Source organism: Rhodnius prolixus, unplaced genomic scaffold (genome assembly GCF_049639745.1).
Source record: "Rhodnius prolixus isolate KJV_2025 unplaced genomic scaffold, Rpr scaffold_2, whole genome shotgun sequence".
Lineage (NCBI taxonomy): Eukaryota > Metazoa > Arthropoda > Insecta > Hemiptera > Reduviidae > Rhodnius > Rhodnius prolixus.
The window spans coordinates 54,724,467-54,746,062 of NW_027411592.1; the positions used below are offsets into that span (position 1 = coordinate 54,724,467).

At 30.2% G+C, this 21,596-nt stretch overlaps 2 protein-coding genes and 1 long non-coding RNA gene across 12 annotated transcripts in view; 2 read left to right on the top strand and 1 right to left on the bottom strand.

The window, feature by feature from the left end:
• Positions 1-406: 406 nt before the first annotated feature.
• LOC141450008 (uncharacterized) lies at positions 407-12,134 on the top strand. 5 transcript variants are annotated; one of them, XM_074119995.1, is made up of 11 exons: positions 407-720; positions 827-1,003; positions 1,075-1,236; positions 1,308-1,559; positions 1,704-1,826; positions 1,951-2,015; positions 2,941-3,242; positions 3,416-3,611; positions 3,866-4,080; positions 11,398-11,518; positions 11,613-12,134. In XM_074119995.1, exons 2-10 carry the CDS (start codon positions 863-865, stop codon positions 11,484-11,486), a joined length of 1,545 nt encoding a protein of 514 aa, XP_073976096.1. In that variant the 5' UTR covers positions 407-720; positions 827-862; the 3' UTR covers positions 11,487-11,518; positions 11,613-12,134. The 5 variants fall into 5 exon arrangements, with proteins under 5 accessions (XP_073976096.1, XP_073976097.1, XP_073976098.1 ...); XM_074119996.1 differs by lacking the exon at positions 11,613-12,134 and having other exon boundaries at positions 11,333-11,471; XM_074119997.1 differs by lacking the exon at positions 11,613-12,134 and having other exon boundaries at positions 11,337-11,469.
• On the bottom strand, positions 8,504-21,486 carry LOC141450023 (uncharacterized). 4 transcript variants are annotated; one of them, XR_012455889.1, is made up of 4 exons: positions 21,270-21,486; positions 14,972-15,097; positions 14,579-14,844; positions 8,504-8,871 (listed from the first exon to the last, which is right to left on the bottom strand). It is a non-coding gene; the product is annotated as an uncharacterized lncRNA (long non-coding RNA). The 4 variants fall into 4 exon arrangements; XR_012455888.1 differs by lacking the exon at positions 8,504-8,871 and adding an exon at positions 12,633-13,026; XR_012455887.1 differs by lacking the exon at positions 14,579-14,844 and having other exon boundaries at positions 21,270-21,480.
• The window catches only part of LOC141450012 (uncharacterized), a 41,879-nt gene continuing 32,567 nt past the window's right edge, over positions 12,285-21,596 (top strand). The window contains exons 1-2 of one of the 3 annotated variants that reach the window (XM_074120007.1): positions 19,278-19,337; positions 19,414-19,599. The gene's annotated coding sequence lies outside the window, so the exon portion shown is untranslated. Of the gene's footprint in view, positions 12,472-19,275; positions 19,600-21,596 lie in introns of those variants that run through there. The other 2 variants (XM_074120006.1, XM_074120008.1) reach the window with 2 other exon arrangements.

Consider the following 21,596-nt stretch of genomic DNA (forward strand, 5'->3'; position numbering starts at 1 on the left):
ACCAAAATTCAGCAACATAAAGTGCAACTGTTTAGAAGCATTACTAATACTTTTGAAAGAATTTTAATGATTAATAGTTATTAAATTCAGATTGGAGAACTCAGGATTAGGGTATACCGAATTGATTTGAATGATACATCCTCTCACTGCTAATGACACCAATTTTTTTGTTTTATCATTTTTTTTTTAGTATTTAGGATTAGAAAGTAGAATGTTTTAATGTGCCACGTTGCGTTCGTGATTTCTTTGCCCTTTGTTTCACCAACAGGTTCACTGCACGTTGTTACATGATTGACATGATTATATCTACAATGTCTAGCATCGACTGCCCCTCACTAATGAACGAGGAGATTTTTAGTACCAAAAATAAATTAATACAAAAAATTGAAAAATAAGTGACGTCACGTATTACATCATAAATTGTCAGTTTGTCTATACTATAACCTTTCGAGTTGTTTATTCATTATTCTGTTATCGTGTAAATTGGTTTGGTTGGTTTCCTCTTCTTGAAAATTCACTATCCAAAGTTTTTTTCAACTATTTTGTGCAGAATGCTGGTCAGGCGAAGTCTACAAACATTTTTAGAGAAAAAATAATTTTCAAGATCTCTACGTACAAGATTTGAGATTCATTGATTATTTTACTCCTACTCCTACGGCAAGAATAGTTCTAGTTTCTTGTGTAACTATCCTATTCTTATAAACATGTTTGTAATCCAAAGTAAGTTATAAAAAAAACACTAAACATTTTAATGAAGTAAAAATTTAATTTGTGAAAAATTAATGAATGTGTTTAAAAAATGTTGGTTTAAAATGTTTTTTTCTAGAATCGTAGACTCGATTACTCTTTAAAGTAACAAAAAATGTCAGGGTATAGAAGAGTTAATTATTATGAATTGTGTCGCCTTTGTACCTCTAATGAAGGTACTAAAATTCATATATTTAAAGAAGAAGGCAAAAGGAGACAGATAGCATCTAAGATACAAAATTGTTTACGTCTGCAGGTAGATTCTGCCTAATACTACTACACCATGAAGAAATATTTATTTCTCGCAATCATGTGTTATGGTTGTAGGTGAATGAGCAAGATTCTTTGCCAAAACTCATTTGTAACATATGTCTGGAAAAGCTGGAGAATTATTTTGACTTTAGAACAAACTGTGTAAACGCTGAGGCTATGCTTGAAAGCTATGCCAGAAACCTGCCTCTAAATAACGATTTTATAATGGATGGGAAGGTAAGTTAAATTTCATTTAATCTTCCAATAGTTTATATTATGTGTTTAAAAAGAATGGATTTTTATTTTAGGTATATATCAAGGAGAATAAGCTAAATGTTGATGAAGGAAATCACAAAGAAGGCTTATTAAATAATATAACACAAAGAGGCACTATGCAATTGAAAGAAAGTGAGATAAAAATTTCTAGTCAACAAAATGAAATCGTAACATTACCTGTAGGCCTTAATAATCTTGGTCGATTGGTACAAGCTGCTACAATTCATTTTTTCCCCGAAAAAGAACTTGCCAAGATACAGAATAATATTAAAAATACAATACAGGTAAATTTATTAATATGAATGTTTAAAGTTTTTAGCTCTTAGACGTAAACAGAAAAATTATTAGTAAACAAAATACCATCTTAACAAGAAATAGACACTCGTAATTTTGATAGCCAGCAGTTCATTGTACATTGTTATTCCTAGGTACATCAAAATGCTGAAAGAATTACTGGGGAACACAGTTATTGTTATGGAATTCAAGGATCAGTCGTTGATGACAGTGGAGATCAGAATGAAAATAAGAGTATAAACTCTTGTACACAAATGGTAAGTAATTAGGAATAATAATAGAGAGTGGGGTAATGTCCATTTGCATAATAGGAATTATCTTTTTCATTGGGTAATGTTCATATTTTGTTTTACTTCATTTAGAGCTCGAGTTTATTTTCAGGAGAAAAATGACTTTGTAACACATTCTACTGACATTGACACTGATGAGTCGCAAGAGAAGTGTAGGTAAGTAATAAATCTAACATTATTTGTTCTTACTTTGCTTATAATATACTTATAAATACATTGTATGGATTTATAAACTGGAAATTGTTTAATGGAAATAGGACATGCCCTAAATTAGTAAGCATAACATCTAATAGTGGAAGCATTATGTTTTTATAAATCTCTCATTGTTATTCGGTGGGTAAGGGTCAACCTCTCCGATACCCTCGTTCCTTTGCCACACTTAGTTAAATTAATTAAATGTTTGATTTAAAAACAATTCAAGCTAATCTAGGACAATATTTTAGACCTGGCTTGACTTTACATTCTTATGAATCAAGCAGATAGTAACCTTAAAGTATGGACAACCTTGCGAGCGATTAATATCGAGAATTTATGGGGAACGATGAAGAAGCAAGCGACAATTGAAAATTAATATTTATTCTGCAAAACGCTGCTGTCCAGTTTCCAGAGTCCGATTGTGTTTTTCTCGATCGATTGGAACCTATATCTCTCAGTGATCAAAATTTATTAAAAACAACGTTCCTTGCTTTAAAAATAATTATTATTGTACTTATTCAAGTGTAATATGTTCCAATCCCTTTTTTTTTTTTATTACTCCTATTTTGTTTATTTTCTCTTGAATTATTTTTCTTCCTCTGCGTGTCAGCAAAATATTTGCATCATCTGTGTCCTGTTCTACCAATATTAGTAATGTCTTTCTGTTTATTACTAGTACTTTTTTGTTCCTTTTTTGTTTTAATTTACTTTTTCTTTTTTTTTAAATGACAAATATGGAAACTGAATTGTAATTTACAGATTTATATATCTGTATTTTATATTCCTTAGCTTTAGGTTATTGTTTGTATTTTATAATCCGATTAATTTATCCAACATATAATCCAATTATTTATTATATTCGTTAATATTATTGTTTCTCTCCCAGCAATAACTCAATTAATCAAATTGGCGAATTTCTAAAATTGAAGAATGATTCTGTTAATGAAGAATCTGAGGAGTATCGCTGTGAAAGCTGTGGTCTAATATTTTCTTCGATACTTGAAAAAACTTCGCACAGAGAATCGTGTAATAATATTGACGATCCATTGAAAATAAGTGAACCTGTAGTCATGGTAGATGTTGAAGAAGATAAAACTGTTGCAAATTGTGGCCCGTTTAATTGTGAAGAATGTAGAAAAGTTTTTAAACGAAAGGAACACCTTCATCAGCATAGACGGTTGCATACAGGTAAGCTTGCCCATTGGTATAATATTTTGTTATTGCAAGTTACATGGAAGATATTTATTGTATATTTGTTGTACCATTTTTAAAAATATAGAAAGGTGTAAGTTATTTTTTATTTAATATTGATTCTCTATAGATTTTATATTGTTGAGCCATTTTTAATTTTCTTTTTAAAGGAGAGCGGCCATTTCGATGTTCCCAATGTCCGAGTGCTTTTTCTCGAAAAGAACATCTAGCTCGTCATATACTTTGTCACACAGGTGAAAAACATTATTCCTGTGGAGTTTGTGGCAAATTGTTTGGACGTAAAGACAATGTTGGAAAACATATGCGTACACATCAATTCAAAACTACGTGCATTGCAGCTGACAGGTGAGCGTTTCATTTCTAAAGAATCACATTGCGTGATTCATCTTACAAATTTAACTTTTAAGTATTACAATTTGATTTTGTTTTTTAATTTTTTTAGTATTTTGTAAAAAAGAACTTTAATAAGATTTATATGTTATTGCTTAAAGTTTTAATCCGCAAAGTACTTTGTACTTAACAAAATTCCTTCATTACTCTGGTCCACAGAATAAAGAGTTTGGCATTTCTGTCCCTAATGTAATACTATTTTTGTTTAGCAATACTGTTAAAACAACTTGTGATACTGAGGGTACTTCAGCAGTGCGTCATAAATGTGTTTTATGTGGTAACGATTTTCCAACTGAAGAATGTCTGAAGATGCACATATCATTGAATCATACAGAAACTTCAGATAAATGTGATGGTATTGTTATGGTATTAAACGCTGAGCAACCAGTAAGTCTTTTGGAAAAAGCTTTGAAACAAATACCAGGTTAAATTTTTTTTTCGCATTTTTAATACAATAATAATTTAAGTTTTATTGGGCAGTATTATTAAATAAATATGACAAGGAGTCCATGGTTGCTTAATGTGTACCTGATTTTTTTTTTAAATTTTATTTAAAATAATTGAGTGGAAAATGAATTAGATTATCGAATTTTAAGTAAGAAAAAAAGAAATATCTCTCTAAATTTTAGGGAGTTGTAAGATCATTAAAAATCTCTTAAGTGTTCATGATAAGTTTTTTGTTAATATTAAAAAAAAAGGCTCACAATGTGAAAGAAATACACATTGTTGACGTGCTTTTGAAGAATGCCATTGAATACTTTAATAAAAGGAAAATTTATTTTCACTAGTCTTTTAAGAATAATGTTTTTTTTTTTTTTTTTCAATGATAAAATCATTAATATTGTTTTATTGGTCATTGCTTTTAATGAAATTTATAGTCTGCAAAGCCTTTTTATAAGTAGTAATATTCTTAGATAGTGATATATGTAAGCAAATTATGTGCAATGCATTCTTTTTTTTTTAATTTTTCAATAATTACCGCAAAGAATTGATAGAGTTTCATAGTAGATAGATTGAAAATGTTGCTAAAAATCTTGAAACTTTAACCATAGAATAATTTTTTTTAGGAAGGCTAGGTATGAAATGAAAAATATGTCCACTTTTTAAAAGTTTTATACAAATATGTCCACTTATAATTGTCATCCAGGATAATCAACTATTTTATCTAATGTTGCACTCACACGAATTGGTAAAATGAAGATTTCGTATTTTATCATGGTATTTTACTGTTCTTAACTAAGTGTTGATCTAGTGTTTATATTATTATTATTATTATATCCTACTTTAAACTTTAACATATCCTTATCGCATTCAACTTGTCTTTTGGATTTTCTCTCTCTCTCAATGACGCCTGTATCGTTGAATCAAAGGTGGGGTGAAGTGACTACTTCTAAACGCTCCCTGTTTGGTATATTTTTGCATTCAGTTGCATACAAAAAGTGGTAAGCAAGTTATATTTTGTGAGTGTCTGTTTGTATATAAACTTATATACTTTATTGATGGGTTGAATATGTTGTCAGTACAATTTTTTCAAAATATAATTTTTACGTTAATCACTTATCGAGGAAATTTCGTTTTAAGGCGGTTTTTAGAGAGTGCTTCTTTGTTAGATGAATTTTTAGTTTAATATACGGTTTAATAACTTTAGATATCATTCCAATATCCGGATTTAGAAGAAAATATATTGTTTTAATCCTTGAGAATAGTGATAAGGGTAAGCCGTGTGAGTGTAATCATTTTAAATTATGATTTAGGATTCCATATTTTTGACGTTCATTCGATAAAACCAAGTTAACAGTTGAAATCCCAACTTTAAACTCAATTAAACTCTTGCTGCATTCCGTTTCCCTTCTCTCTCTTTGCCATAATAAGCAATTAATTGTGAAAAAAATAATTAAGAAACTTTTTGGCAGAAGGTGGATTGATTCCTTTCTAAATTGTTATTTCTGTTTAATTTTAACTTGTTCTTTAAGATGTTAAAGTGGGTTAAATGTGTTGCCGAAAATCTATTAAATGAACAAGATACTGAAATCGTACCGGTACAAGTTCAGATAACTAACAAACGGCACGATATTGGAAAAGAGAGTAGACCTCGGAAATATGTGAATGTAACTTCACAGTCTCTAATGGGAAAATATATAAGTTTTTACAGCATTAATAAACACCTTAGACATTGCATTTAAACACAAGGTAAAAAAATAACCTGTACTAGTACTTTTAGGAGCTTATTAACAAAAGATCAAATTTGCTTGTAAATTTTTCCCAAATATTTTGGCATTAAAGTTACACATTTGTCCGCAGCCTCTAAACTAAAACGGGTAGTGCGTTGCCATATCTCTTATCCAAGTAGTTGAATGATAAGAAACTCGATGCCAACGGTATTTCGTGAATTACAGTTGAATTATTTGAGTGGCAACTACCATTTCGTTTACGTTTGTGTATTTATCCCATGTAAACAGGCGTGGGATTATTATTTTTATTGTACATCAAAATGAATCCTAAAATAAATGAAAAAAAATTATTTTGAAGTGTAATGATGCCCAACTCATTATACAATTTTTGACATTCTACTGAAAGTATTCTTCCATTTTGAAAGAGAATATCTCTTTATAAAATTTTCTGAAATGCATAAAATAGAAAAATAAATCATCAATTACAATTGTGAGGTAATAGCAAATTTAAATATATTTGGGCATTGTTTATGTCTGTTGGAAGGGAGGGCTAAAAATATTTTTAGTTTACTTCACTGCTTCTAGTCATTAGTGCAAATTTTTTCATTTTTAAGCAACGACAATAACGATGGTTTTACTAGGTGAAATCATTTATTATAAATAAATAAAATTGAAACGATTATATCGTATACTATAGTCATCGTGTGCATTGTAGTCAAAAAAGTAAAAGAAAATTTATTTTATTTTATATTTTAGCACTTCGTACATTTTGAATAAATGTTCACAGTTTACCAATTTTAGGTAGTTATTATTTCTCATGTTAATAATAATAATTTTTTAAAAATGAAAGTTGCCAAATAAAATCTTTTATAAAAGAAAACTGCTTATGTAAACTGGCTGTTTAGATCAAAAACTCTTGGTATAATAAAATGCTTATGAGTTTTAATTAGAAGTGTGCTTATTATTTATAAGATGTGAAATTATATTTGAATATAAATATGACATTATATTTGTCATATCTCTAAATGTCAGAGTTATATTGTTTGCAATGTTATTTTTCTTTCCATTAGCATAAATTTGTTTTCCAAGGCCAAAAAGCAATCTTAAACTAGCATTTCTACTTATTGTCATGTAAAACTATTGTACTTTATGCAGACTAGAGATCAGAGTTTAAACTTTAAATGCTTTCGAATTTAATTCGTGATCATCCACGGCAAACTAAAATGATGAAATTGAATAGTATTAATTTGAAAAAAAAAATAATCCATAAATCAGTTCTGAAGCTTTGATCTCAATTATTGTTTTTTTTTTGTTCTCTCTTCGAGACATCTGTGAATTCTACTTACTTTTCTACGGCTCAGAACATAATATTTTTTGCCATTCGGTTCTCCCTCCGTATGAGAGCTCCATCGTCTGACTCCTAGTTGCCTCGTCTCACATTCATCCACCTCTATCATGGACGTCCTTTTCATTCAATCATTTTACTGTTCTTTTTGCATTTCTTCTTTGCATTAATTTTTTTTTTTTAGATGTGACATTGCTTAATTCATTAAATGTATGCATGCATCCTTTCGTATCTGCTCTTTATTGAAACAATTTTATTTTTGTTTGATGTTATTATTCATGAGCACTTCATTTTTTTTATTCTGATATTTGGTGGCATTGCAGAGAAAAGGTTAAGTGCTTATCTTATCAGAGTGTTTGGTGGTAGTTTAGTGCCATCAATGAGTTTTTTAATTTGAAATTATTTCAATAATTACTGAATTTATTGTTTAAAATGCACTTATCAGTTATATGGTCGGAATACAATGTTGTGTAATGCATTTACTTATATACTTAATTAATACATTTTTACATTGAATTAAATTTTCCTGGTATTTAAAAAAAAATATTTTTCAGTAAGAATTTCCTATTTTTATTATTACTTTTATAATGGCCGCCCTTGGCGAATTAACCATTCAGTCGCCGTGTGTCATATTAAGGGCGAATTGCTGCTTCCTTACTCCGTGCTCGGTGTACCCTTACGTACAAAGGCTTGCTAAGTAAGAAGTTAGAATCTGTTGGAAGGGAGGGCTAAAAATATTTTTAGTGTACTTCACTGCTTCTAGTCTGGACAGATTTCTAGAAGTGGGTGCATCACAAAACGTTTGCATTGTTTTTTTCTCCCATTTATGGTAATGTGTGATTGACTAAATTGAGTTAATTAATCAGATTTATTTTAGAGATAGAGACACAAACGGCGGCAGGAGTAATACTTTCACTTAGGTCTATAAGTCCGCCCTACCGTTTACCGGAATCCCTACTTGGTCAGAATCCACTGAGTAAAGAGTCATTCTTCACAAACCCAGACAGTTTTCTTTTGCAAAACGGAAAGTTGATTACCATAGACACCCTGGAGCCCACCTGGAAATTACCTCCAAAGGTTGAGGATCAAACTACCGCTTTACAGTTGCTGTATTAGCTGATATTTCTCCATTCACGGCATCAAAATCATCATATATTCCAACGCCAGTCTCTCTATTTCAGGATATAAGACTGACGTACTATGAAATATGAAGTCACTTTTCCTGGATATCTTTCGTACATTTTCAACAAGTACATGAATCTCTTTTTCTTCTAAAAAAAAAAATAGAAAAGAGACAATCCAGCCCTTCAATATTTCAGTATCTACGGTTACCATGTTTTATTAATTTTCTTACATTCTTCACAATAAGTACAAAATGGTACCTACATGTATTTTAAGTTACTATTTCTAATTACTAAGTGGCAGTATTTAGTACTAACATAAGTGCTTACTTAGTGAGAAAAGTTGGAAGGTCAAATCTGTTTAAAATTAAAATCTACAGTCTGACTAATTCCACAGATTACAGATTTTATTCGTTTAATTCTTTCGTATATTTTTATCGGGAGTTTCAAGATGTTGAAACTTCTCACTTTCAGTTCGTAATGTTCGTACGAAAGTTGTAAGAATAAACATTTTTCTCTCAATGTACGAGTACTTGCTCTGGACAATCTCGGTTTTCGTAGGCTTTGTTGAGAAAAACCTAAAAAAAAAAATAATAATAATTGTACATTATCTTTAGTTATTGTATTAATTATATTATAATTATTTTTTCTTTCCTATCATTTGTGATAAAAATGAAACATGTAGTAACCCTAACTTCAGAGTTGGTCACCTTTAACATATTTGTTATTTACATTTATTCTTAATTCATTTCGGGATAAGTAAAAAAAATATAGCGCATTCCTTTAATTTTATTAATTAAAAAAGTTTAAATATTTTATTCCCATTTTATTTGAATCAAATAAGTAATATGTTTCTTTTTATTAATGTAAATAGAAATAATATTGTAACATATAATTGAAACTGAATGTTCACTTAATTAGCAAACACTAAATTAAGCAAAATAAATACGTAATAAATTTTTATTTTTTAAAAGTTTATTATTTCTTTTATTTTTAAATTACGGAACGTAAATGACTCAAAGGAAATTACGTTATTGCAATTATTTTTGTTTTCGACTTTTTACAGAATGAGTCCATCAGTTTTTGTCTTTACTTTTTTATTTTTCACGATAAATGTTTAGTTACCTTTTTCTTTGTTACCACTTCACATTAAATCATTTTGTTGTGAAAGAACTCGTTCTTTATAAATGTATATATATAATTTTTTTTTAAATTTAAGAATAGCCAAAATGAATTTATATTGTGAACTTTAAAAAAAATACATTGTTGCTTTAAGATAAGAAATTTATAAAATAAGTTTTAGAAGAAGACGTAGAGTTTTTTTTTTTATTCTCCACAATTCGAAATCTTTTAGGACCCAAAATGCACTTTTGCAAATGAGTAGCGTTACATTATTAGTTTCTAGCAACAATGTAAATATTCTTGTTATATATTTTTGTAATAAATTCACAAACAATATATTTGTATTCATTTCAAAGTTTTTATTTTTCTTGTGCTATATTTGTTCGTGTGCTTTTATTTCCTATATTTTTAGTATAATTTTGAAGATTAGGCGGTACGAGGGTTGACAAAAAAGTCTACACCACTGCAATCCAGAGATTCTATTTTAATTTTGTAAGTGGAACTAAAGTTGCTCTTCTCTCTTTCTATGTGTGCAGATGGGCTGATTAGCAAGCCTTGACATATTTAAAAAAAGTACTAAACGAAAAAACTTTATATAAAGTTAGAATAGCCAAATTTTCTTTTAACTTATTCAAAATTTATATTATTTGCATTAGCCTCAACATTATATTTTAGTTTCAATTTTATAAAATAATACTTTTGAAGGGAGGGTGAATTCTCTTTCACCCAGAACCCTTCTGAAATCAAACTTTGCTTTAAAGTTTAAACTTTTGATTAAATAGGTGATTAAAAGTGTACGAGGTAACTCACCTGTAGGTGTATAAGAAGAAAGAGTTCGGGTATGTTATTATGAAGTATGAGAAACCTTGTGGAATATGACTGCCTCAGTTTCAAAATGCAGACAAAAAAAAAATTCGCAGCGATTTCTGAACAGTTTTTAAAAACATTCTAGTAATTTTGTACCTTAATAGTTACAGGGCTTAAGAAGTAGACCACTAATCAAAGCAGTGGGTCGATTTCATCTTCCTGAAATTTTACGGCCAAAGGTTTTTAGGTTGCAAAACAAACTCCCACTAGGACAATGCACCTATCCACAGAGGCGTTTTGGCATTGCGAAAGCTGAAGGATTTAAAGTACGAATTGTTTGTTCATCCACCACATTTTTTGGATTTGATTGACTCTGACTTTCAACAATTCCCAAATTTAATGAAATTTGTAGAAAAATATGGTGTTAAATGAAGAGGTGTTGACTGCCGTAGATGTAGTATTAATGAGCTTATTTTAAAAGAGTTTTAGATACTACATTGCGTCGAAGAGGTGTATAAAAAGATTGGCCACTCGCCAAATCCGTTGTTCTACGAGATATAATGTTGTGGCTTGCTTGTTTGTTTGTGTTTGCGTATTGTGTGTAGCGTAGAGTACCAGAAATGCTGAATGCTTCAAAGAAGAGCATAATAATGGTGCAATTCTGAAGTGTGGCGTTGTGTGACACACATATGGGTTCGATAAACCCTATCAGTTTTATATCTGTCCATCGGTATCGATTCGCGTTAGGTCAGTCACCGTTTTACTGCAGTACCATCACCTCATTAGAAAAGCTAATAAAACTACAAAGTGATTATGAAATAAATGGTATACAAGTCGTGTCGATTTGTTACATTATTAGTTTGGCCTATAGTCACAAGATGGCATTATATACCTTTAATATGAAAATAATTGCTGCAATTGATGCGAGGAATTTCGTACTAGCGACAGATCAGTAGAATTGAAATATACATTTTTTTTTAATCGTTGATTTTATCCAGCTCTGCGGCCCTAACTACATTTTCAATACTTTTTTCTATCCATTTTACAAACTTAGGAATACCTAACACAATTCCTATATTGTATCTAATAACATGTTTTATATTGTTCAAGGCAGCATTTTATATGTGGAGTTTTTCCATTTTTATATAGAAGAACTGTTTATATAAATATTTTAGTCCACATGCAAGAAGAGAGAAGAAAATCTAAAAAAGTCAGAAAAAAAGGTATTCAAAGTGTACTCCTGTTGGGGGATTTCCATCCTTAAATTATTGACAGGACCAATAGAACTACCGAAATGTAATTAATTTAAAATTCCCTGCTATTTTTTGTTTTTGAACTTAAGTCATGCATGCATCCATACATTTTCTTATTACTTTTTTTTTCGACACAGGTGACTTCAAAATGGTGTGTTTACGATAAAAACTGGATATCAAAAATTTGGCTAAGTCGCAATATTTTATTTCCATTTGTAATATGAGGAATTAAACAAGGTTTTGCTGTAATATTTTATTATCAAAGAACATTCAAATAACATTGATAGTTACAATTAAACGTAAATTAAGCAAGTTTCACTAAATATCCTTATTTCACAAAAATAAAAGTAAACCATTGGTAAAAAAAATGTCCAAATGTGTTTCTGTTGAAATCTGACTCGTGGGAAAGAAAAGGACTTTCTGTTTAAAGAAATATCTTTAATCATTTGAAATTCAGAAGAATTGAATAAACTTAAATCAATTTAGTGATCTGAATTGGAAATCTGATAAATTGATTGCAGTAATTAAGGTGATTAATTAAAAATACTTTATATTCACCTTTAACTTATGTTAAAAATAAAATAAAATTGATTACAAGATGAACAATAACTTTCCTCACACCTAAAATAGTGATGCACTTGCGCTGTTTTTTTGGGTATAATTATTCGTTAAATAAAAAAAAAAGGTGAGCTGAGCAAAATTGTAACGCCCCAACCTTGGAGGTGTTTCCTCCCCCCCCCAGTTCTTGACCCCGTACTACTCAAATTCACCTAGTCGCGTACAGCTCACAATAACTTCAGTAACATGCCAGCGGTCGTGCTGTAAACTGTTAAAAAGCGCTGTTGAATGTCTTACGCTTGATAAAAAAAAAAATTCGCCGACTTTTTAAACGGTCAAGTGAGAAATTTAGAGTGTTCTTTATTTTTTGTGAGTGATTTTTCTTTTTCTTTGGGACATTGTTTAAAAAGTATTCTTGATGAATTAAATGCAGAGAAGGTCAGTAAAGATTAAATTTAATTGAATCATTTTTTTAATTTGTATATTTTTAAAATTAAAATTGTTTGTCTTTTATGCATATATGTATTAAAATTGATGGTATACAGTGGAATGTGTATTATTTTGTAGACACAGTAAGAGGAGACAATAATTATAAACGTATTTTTAAACAATTCTGTGTTAGAAACATTACTATAATAAGAAATAATAAAAAGAATCTATCTTAAATTTGTTCGACACTAACAGCACATCTAAATTTTTGTACAAAAAAGTTTTCTTTTAAAGAACTACAATGTTTTGGATTTTTACAGTGTGATTACTCATATTCATTATTTGTTTTAAAAATACTGCCTTATCTTGTTTATAATTCAGAGATTTTTATTACAGAAATCGAAGTATTGAATGAATAATGCTTCATAATTGCGTTGTTCCATTATTATAATCTTGAGAATTTTTTTTTTTGCCCAACACCCCTTTCTGGGCTGTCCCAAAGCAAATTGATCACGTTATGCCCTCTAAGCACTTCATCTTCCGCATGACATTTTTAGCTTTCATCTAAAATACGAAAGACCTTGAAAATTTTAAAGAGTACTTTATTTAGGTAGATATCTTTTACTTTTTTTTAAAAAAAATGAAAACTATTTATTTATTTATTAATACTTTAAATAGTAGATATTTGAGTTTTTAATTCTTCTCTTTAAGAAAAAAGTTTTCAGTTTCCAACATGGTGTTTTTTTTTTATAGAAAATAGCAAAAAAGTTGCTTTACAAAAATATGTTATTTAAGGGTTGAGTGTTTTTAGGTAATATGTACCTAAAAAACGATTGAAATCGCATATTGATAGATTACTTTCTGATTCCGCTTGTAAGAGGAATTATTGCGTTCGGGGTTAATTGATGAAATTGAGTTTTCGCTGGTAATTTATCATGTATGTGGAAAAAGTTCATCTTAACAACAAAAAGTAACAGAAAGCTTGACATTTTTATCCTGTTTGGAATTATTGTCATTTCTTACACTAAGGGTTTGGCTAAAATCGTCAAGCAAAAATCGCAAGAAGTGATTTTCAAGTTTGTCGAGATTTTCTTTAACTTGGTACACTATTTTCCCATATAACTATCAGTTTTGTTTAAAGCATTTTCTCTAGATTTTTTTTTTCTAGAGGGAATCTGCAACTTTAGGCTTCTTTTTTCTTTTTTTTTAAATCGCCAAAGCGAGTTTAACTTTAATTAACTGGAGGAAAGCATTGATAAAGAAGGCTGAATATAAAAAGAAATTAACCATAGAGTAGCAAGTTGTAGCGCTGTAGTCCACAAAAATACTATATGGCAACTGTTAATACTCCCGCAAACTCGTCATCATAATTTGTAGCTATCTTGCCCATGACAATTAATGACTGAAAGACTTCCTGATAAACTTAACCACCCGAGGTGCATGTCTTGCATCTTGAACTAAGCCAAACTGGGAGCCTTTACGATGATGGGCACCGATATAAGAATCATTTTCCAAAATGACGAAATCAAATTTCTCCACACAAATCTGATTATTCAAATAACAAGTAACGACAAAAAAACAAGCAAAGCCAGGTACAAGGAATGAAATGTGGAAATTAAATTTGCAATTGAAGTGAATATTTAAAGTTCCTTGAATATGAAAACAGTGATTTTATCGCATGCATGTATGTGTATGTGAGGATTGGTCCTAGAGCAAACGGAATATCTCTTGAAAACTAAATGACAAGTTTCATTAAATTTGGTAAACTCATTGCACACATGTGGATTTACAACAATTATTTGTAATATTTCTCTAATAGTCGTCAATTGAAGGAACTTCTTGAAATAGGGAGTCGCTAGACTTCCTTCTAAAGTATAATTACAGTGTATTGTCTGGTCCTACATCTTATTATCAGTGTAATGGCCGATCTTTAAAAGGTGTAAATAAAATAATAAGAATAAATATGTTTCAAAAATTCAAAATCTAAGTTATAACCTTACAATCATGTAAGAGAACAATAATTTATTATTATTAATGTTACAATAAGTTAGAAAATTGCAAATAATTGTGGTATTATTTACAAGTGGAATGAGGAAATATAGCGAAATTTACTGACACGTAAAGTTTCAAAGCTCTCAAAATACATCTGCCATGACTCCTTTTTTGGGCTCTTTGCCAGCTGCTGCTGCATACCACTTGCACGTGCCTTCCCGTCCACTTCCTTAAAGTACCACACTGTTCTCTCGTCTGGTTTCCGTGCTCCACATAACAATATGCTAACTACCATTGTCTCATACAATCACACACTATTTAAAAAGAAGAAGATTGTTGTGTGTGAAGGGATGGCTTACAGAAGAACATCAACTATGGACGACAGAGAGACTAGAATGAATGAAATACAAACAGTATCATTTCTTTCTTTTATATTGACAGGACATTGTCTCCTGGTACTTGGTGCCAGTGAAATTATCACATTTAAAATGTTGGTCTCTTTCTTCCTTACACTTACCTGCCTAACTTGTGGACAATGTCGTAAACATCAGCATTCAAGAAGTGTTTCATAAATGACACTTTTTCATTGACACTTCATACCTTTCTCATTATAGTAACTATTAAAAATGTGAGTCATCCATCCCTAAAACGAAAATAAATGAAAGAAAAATTAAATGAAATATCTTATATGAATACAATTATGGCTTACTCTAGCATCGTCCAAAAATATTACTGATGTGAATGAATTAGTTGAAATTATTCGAAGTTTGTAGAACATAACTTGACAGCAAAGGTGAATTTCTTAAAAGATTATTTAAAGATTCCTTTTATCGTTATTGGTTAAAGACGTATTGATTTTACGTGAAATTCATTTCATAACGTTCACTTTATGAGTATTTCCGAACTGTAAAGCTAGCTAACATATATTTATTTCGGAGAAAATATACAACTCAGAGAATATTGAAAATTGCAGTCTCAGAAAGTAATGTAAGTTTTCCACAGTAGACTTATTAAATTTTTGTAGTTGATAAACTATAAAGCACAGCAATAAACATTCATGTTAAATAATAGAAAACTTGTTAAAAATTATGTGCTATAAGCGTGGTTTATAATTTTTGGAACGGATGTAAATTCATTGTGCTTTACTAATTGTTCAACTTAACTCAAATATGGTATTTAATTGTTTCTTAATATTCTTTCTCGTATTTTGAATAAAATGCTATCTGTGAATGTATTCCTTGGTTTTGTTTCAGCTTTGGTTTTGTATCAGTAACATGTAAAAACATTTATAATTATTGATCATTTTGTATTTTAGGTCTTAGGTTAACTAAGAATTCGTAAAGTCTATTTTTTTTCAGGACTTAAGGGACTCCCAAAACTTTTAATTTCGGTGGAAATTTATTCAGAAATTTGACCAGAAAATGAAAGTATTAGATTCTCTCATAAATGATTGCTTTTTTAGACCATTTTAATTAAAGTTTTATTAATTTTTTTTTAATGACTATTTAATTTAATCTCACAGCCGATTCGATTTTGTAGTCAAGAAATTGATTGATTTTCCAGCTTGACGGTAGGAGTATTCTAAAATACTCTTCTTCAATGGGTGGTATAGCTAGCAATGACTTTTGTGAATCTGACAGCAAAAATATATTTATATCCGCGCAGCCAATGAGTCTAAAATGCTCATAAAATATTTATGGTACACATAAGAGTAAACACATTTATATGTAGGTTGAATATATAAGTAGAGTGGACAGTTATTTCTTTTTTCCCCTCTAAAGATTGTGATGTGCGACTTTCGAAATTGAATTCTCAACATAATTCACGTTTTTAGATCCGCTGAATCCGAAAAAATGTGGAGCAAAATAATTCAAAAATGAAAAATCAACAATTGGTTACCTTCATTAGCCCAAACTGCACTCTAGTGAGGCAATTCATTATTCAAATAATTGATGGGATTACATGCTAAGTATTCAACGAATTCCCTGAATGCTTTCCAATCCCTGAAATCACGGTATTGTATTGACCGTGTATTGATTGCGTCTTGTTCCTGGAGGAGTAATACCGAATGCCCAAGCATTTTAAATACCGTTCGCTTAAACCGACTTTTAAGAAGACCAAATATTAGTCAATTCAGCCCAAGCTTCTATTCTAAATATAATCACAGATGAGGTATTTCAAATCATTCCAGGAGGCGCGGGTAATTTGTCGGTCATCGCAAAGATATTTGAGGGACTAATCAATATTTATTGAAGTAAATGTTTGAGCAAAAATGGACAAATAGTATTTGGTGGACGTAACAGATACATATTTCCTTATCAAAAAGCTAGCAACACATTAAAAAGATATTTTGTTAGTTAAAACTACTTAACGAGGAAGTTATTGTTAAAACTAAAGGAGAATAGTGATGGAAGTTGTTTGACATGGATAGCTCCTTTGGCAGTTCTGTTGGGTGAACAGAAGCAAGCTTCTGACGAAATACCTTAAAACAGGGTCTGACTTTGTCCTAAATACCACAGACCTTACATTATTCTATAAACTTAAACAGTGCTCCAGCACCCTAAAATGTTCTTGCAAAACTGAAAATCCCCTACATTGATTTGTATGAGCAAATATTGAATTGAAGAAAAGAGGGCTAGAAATTATGATTTTATTACTTTTTTCTAAATCGTCACACAGAATTAAAAAAGTATTTAATCAGACAGTTGATATTATATGTGATTGAGTATGATTTTTTTGGGGCTCTGTGCAAATCATAAAAGGGAAATCGCAGGAAGTTACAGTTCCTTTAAGTGCGGACCAAACAATAAATTTAATAAAATAAATAAAAATTTTACAATTTGTTTTCATTACATTCTCCCTTTTGTAATTTCTAAGTAATTATATGAGAACATTCTTAAGATGATAATTATGTGGTTTAGAAATTAATTATATGAAAATTCATTTCAGGGGGTTGCTACTTTTAAAAGTACTGTTGATTCAAAAAGCACTTTGGAACTAGACAATAAAAAATTAGACACCCATAACTTGTTTATACATTCCTATAAGAGCTTCTATTCTCTACAAGGCAGAGTTGATCAGCTGTTTTTCTAAAAGGACCCCGAGCTCACTAGGATTAGAAATAATTTCAATGGCAGAGCAATGCAATACCACTTTATTGATAATGATGAATTACAATAGTTTTTTAATCTGACTTGGAGGTAATACTTTATACAAGGATGATTCTCAGAGATATGAATACAAGCTTTTGGTGGCTTCGAGATAAAGGGCACTCCTCTAACTGGTTCCGTCTTTAACTCAATATCGCCTTGTAGCTTATTTCAGGGAACTGTGGGATTAGACAAAATTCTTTACCTGACTTTAGGTCTATTGTCTCAGTGTTTCTGGGCAGATTATGCCAGGTTGAAATGGTTTTCTTACAATCTTTTTTATTGTTTGGCAGTCATTAGTTCGTGATATGAAAGAATGCTAATAGCGTAAAGCCTGTTAGTAGAGAGATTTCTCCTTCTAGACCTTTCATAAGTGACACTATAAACTTCATCTGGCTGCAACGAGTGGAATACAAGATCCATACCATGACCGAATTCATCTATCCAATTTTTTTTTCAATCATAACAATAAAATATTGCTTCATCATTTATTTAGCGTATAATTTCCGATATAAATAGTCGCCAGAAAGAAAGTATGTTGCTAGCAATAAAGAAAACGATGTACAAATATTTCTACACCAGTTAAAACTATTTGCAAATGTAGTTTATTGATTTCATTATCACTTTAAATGATAATAATGGATCGTAATAAAATTTACGTTAAGATAATAAATGCCAGTCATGAGGTGGTGATCCAGTAAAGATATTCTATTCAGATTGTTGTTTCATTGATAAATATCTTTTGCTAGTCCTCATTTACATACAGCTTTTAGTTCTTCATTGCTTTCTAGAACGTATCTAGCTCATTTGCATTTTTTTAAGCTATCAATGTTTTGATATATTTCAAGTTACTTTGATGGTGTTTAAGTTGCAGCTGAACAAATATTACCTAATTACTGTAAAAAAAGTGTCTACAGCCATGAGATTTGCTCCCACTGCAACTATGCGATGTTGATGGTGGAAGTAGACTATAATCCTCAATATATATTTATTTTTTAACCCAACAAGATTAAAAATAATAACAAATTTGGTTAAATATTCCATTTCTGATATTGTAAAACTTCCTCTTACAGAAAATTTGTAAATTTAGATCGCTTGCAATAGTTACATATAGTCCACATCTAAGCTTCTTGATTTCACTTTCGGAAAGTACATAAAGAGGAAAAAGTAATTTAAAAAAATGGCCATTTTCGGCAAACTTCAATTGAAAAAAGTTACACGAAGGTACCAAATTTATTATTTTTAACTTAGATAAAAATCATTTTGACTTTTTATTTTTATTTTTTAAGAAAGTAATTCAACAGCATTCCAAGGTGACCAGTCGGTGACGGCAGAATGGGTTAAACTAAGAATGAGATTTGTGTCCGGTGAAAGGCGAAACTCAGAAAAATGTGAATCATAGCGAAGCATTTAGCGATCAGCCCCCAGGGCAACTATCCTTATTTTGTGTCCATTCAAGAACTGTTTTTAAACATGCTTTTATACGTTTGTTTGAAAAATAATTTTTTACTTTTATTTAGTAAATCGCATTGTTTAAAAGGTGGATTTCCTTGCTTGATGAAAGGAATTTGTCTACATATATTCCATCTATTTTAGTTAATTTCTCGATCTGCTAGAGATCGCTCCCATCAATTTTCTGGTTGGTTTCTTCATACGTCATAGTATTCATTTCAGATTGTTACTTCGAGACGAGCATATAACACAGTCTTCAAGCAGCAAGCAATAAATTTGGGAGTAGGTTATATTGTTTACTTGTACTCATAAATATTTGCAAAGTATAATTAAAGTTAAAGTTATAATTCCTAAATAGGTTGTCATGAAAGGAAATCCCATACAAAAGCGAAAAGCCCTAACATCTATCATTTCCACACGTGAATAGGATCTCTTATTTTGTAAATGCGAGAGATGAATACTAAGTGCCTGAGATATACCACAATTATTCTCTGATTGAAAATAAATAACCGTCGGACTTTCTTCATAAGGATGTAATAAGATTGTAAGTACACTTTACAGTAAAAGTTCTATTTGAACTACATACGTATAAGAGGGTTGCTATGCAAAATCATAAAAGCTATTTAGTCAGCTTCTTTTTTTTCTTATATACCGTAACCAGGGGTTTCATAAGGTACTCGATGAAATCAGAATTGGAATATTAGCTTTTAAATCAATAATAACCACATAAGCATCGTAAAAAGGGAGGGATAAGCGAAGACAACGAAAGTAACTAAATAGACTTTCGGACTAAGGAGGTGCTTTAGAGCCAGATACGAGATCAATTGTTAATAACTCATACTTGAAAGTAGATATACGGGAACAGATCTGTGTACGCTCCGTAAAATCTTGCGTGTACAATCGATATAATGTACAATCTAAAAGTCCAAAATTGCCTCTAAACTTTTGCCTTATACTACGTAGTCAATAATTTGTTAATTAATTAGTCTTTTCCTGCTAATTTACTTTTGTGACGACTCTATTTTTCGTCATGTGTCCATGTTTTCCTGTTTCTCTAGTCGCAAACCCGCAGGCCTCTGTTAATCATTTTTTCTGAAGGGACCTTCTTCAGCATGCCTCCCCTTTCTCTTTGACCTGACTGGATCATTCTTCTTCCTTCATCTTCTTGACAATTTTTTTTTTAACACATCTCCATTTGGATTGTTACTACTTCAATTTAATTGTACAGCCTTTGTGACATTGACGAGGTGGCAATCGCATAGAATGAAAGGCTTCTTAAATTAGGTGAAAGGATGTTTATTTATTATAACCAAATGTAGAGTTGAAACTGCCTTCCTTCTCTGTTTCTAGGACTTAACATTTCCCTGTACCTTATTTATTAGAGCGTCGGTTTAAACATGTATAAACGGATATTTATGCAATCTCTTCCAACTCTCCCCTTATGTACTTGGTTTTATCATAATTTGTATCTATTCCCATTCCTAGAATTCATCTTTTTATTGAGTTGAATTAACATTAGTAGAAATAGAGTGAGAGAGGGCAGATTTAAAGTTCATTTTGCTCGTTAACATTTGAAAAATTTATATGATCGCAATTTTCTTTTGGCAATAAGTGAAAATAGAAATATTCGATTACAAACGTCATTTTAATATTTTAAGTTGCTAAAAAGTATCTATAGCTTCATTATCAAATTATTTTATTAAGATGCGACCAAAAAGCGAGATGTATACCCGATTAAACCCTTAATGACTTGTTTCTCTACTCTTAATATTAAGAGTGGAAAAGTTTCTTTAGCTTTGTAATAAAAAAATTCAATAAGAATATCTAAAATTTTGTTTAAAAATCTCTAAAATCTTGATTGTTTATGTTGAATAACTTGACATACAAAAGTTTTTGAGTTTGCTAGTTTTTTTTTTCTGATTTATAAATTTAATGATTATGCTATGTTGATTTGTTATGCTGCTTGAACCAACACAGAATTAGAAAAATAAATAAATTTAAAATAAACAAGTTTCCGAGTGCATGTTTTCTACCAAAATTAGGATCTTATATAAATATTTTTTCATTCTTTCGTTTACTAATTGCTTGTTTACTAGTGTTATTCTGGATATCTGTTTTATTTCTAGGCTGTTTGTGTAAGTGGATAGCTCTTCGTAGAATGAAGTATTACTTGTTAGTTCTTTAATAATATGAAATAGTAATTTATTTACTCACATATTTCTTGTAGAAATAATATGACAATTGTGACAAAAAAGGGCGATAATAAAAATTGTTGCAAGGTGAAATTTTATGTATAAGTTTAAGAAAAAGATAAAATTTAATAATAAAAATATTGGTGAGTCATATGATTTTTCTCTAACTATAATTTGACTTGCTCACTAGTCAGTGCGAGACGGTAAAGTAATTGAAGTTCAAATCTCTATTAACTGATTAATCTACCTCTGACCATGGATAAAAGTCCAAATCCGGTTTAGGGATAATCATGCGTGCAACGATGGATATTGCACTTATATAATTAATAGTATGTATTCAGTTCTCGAC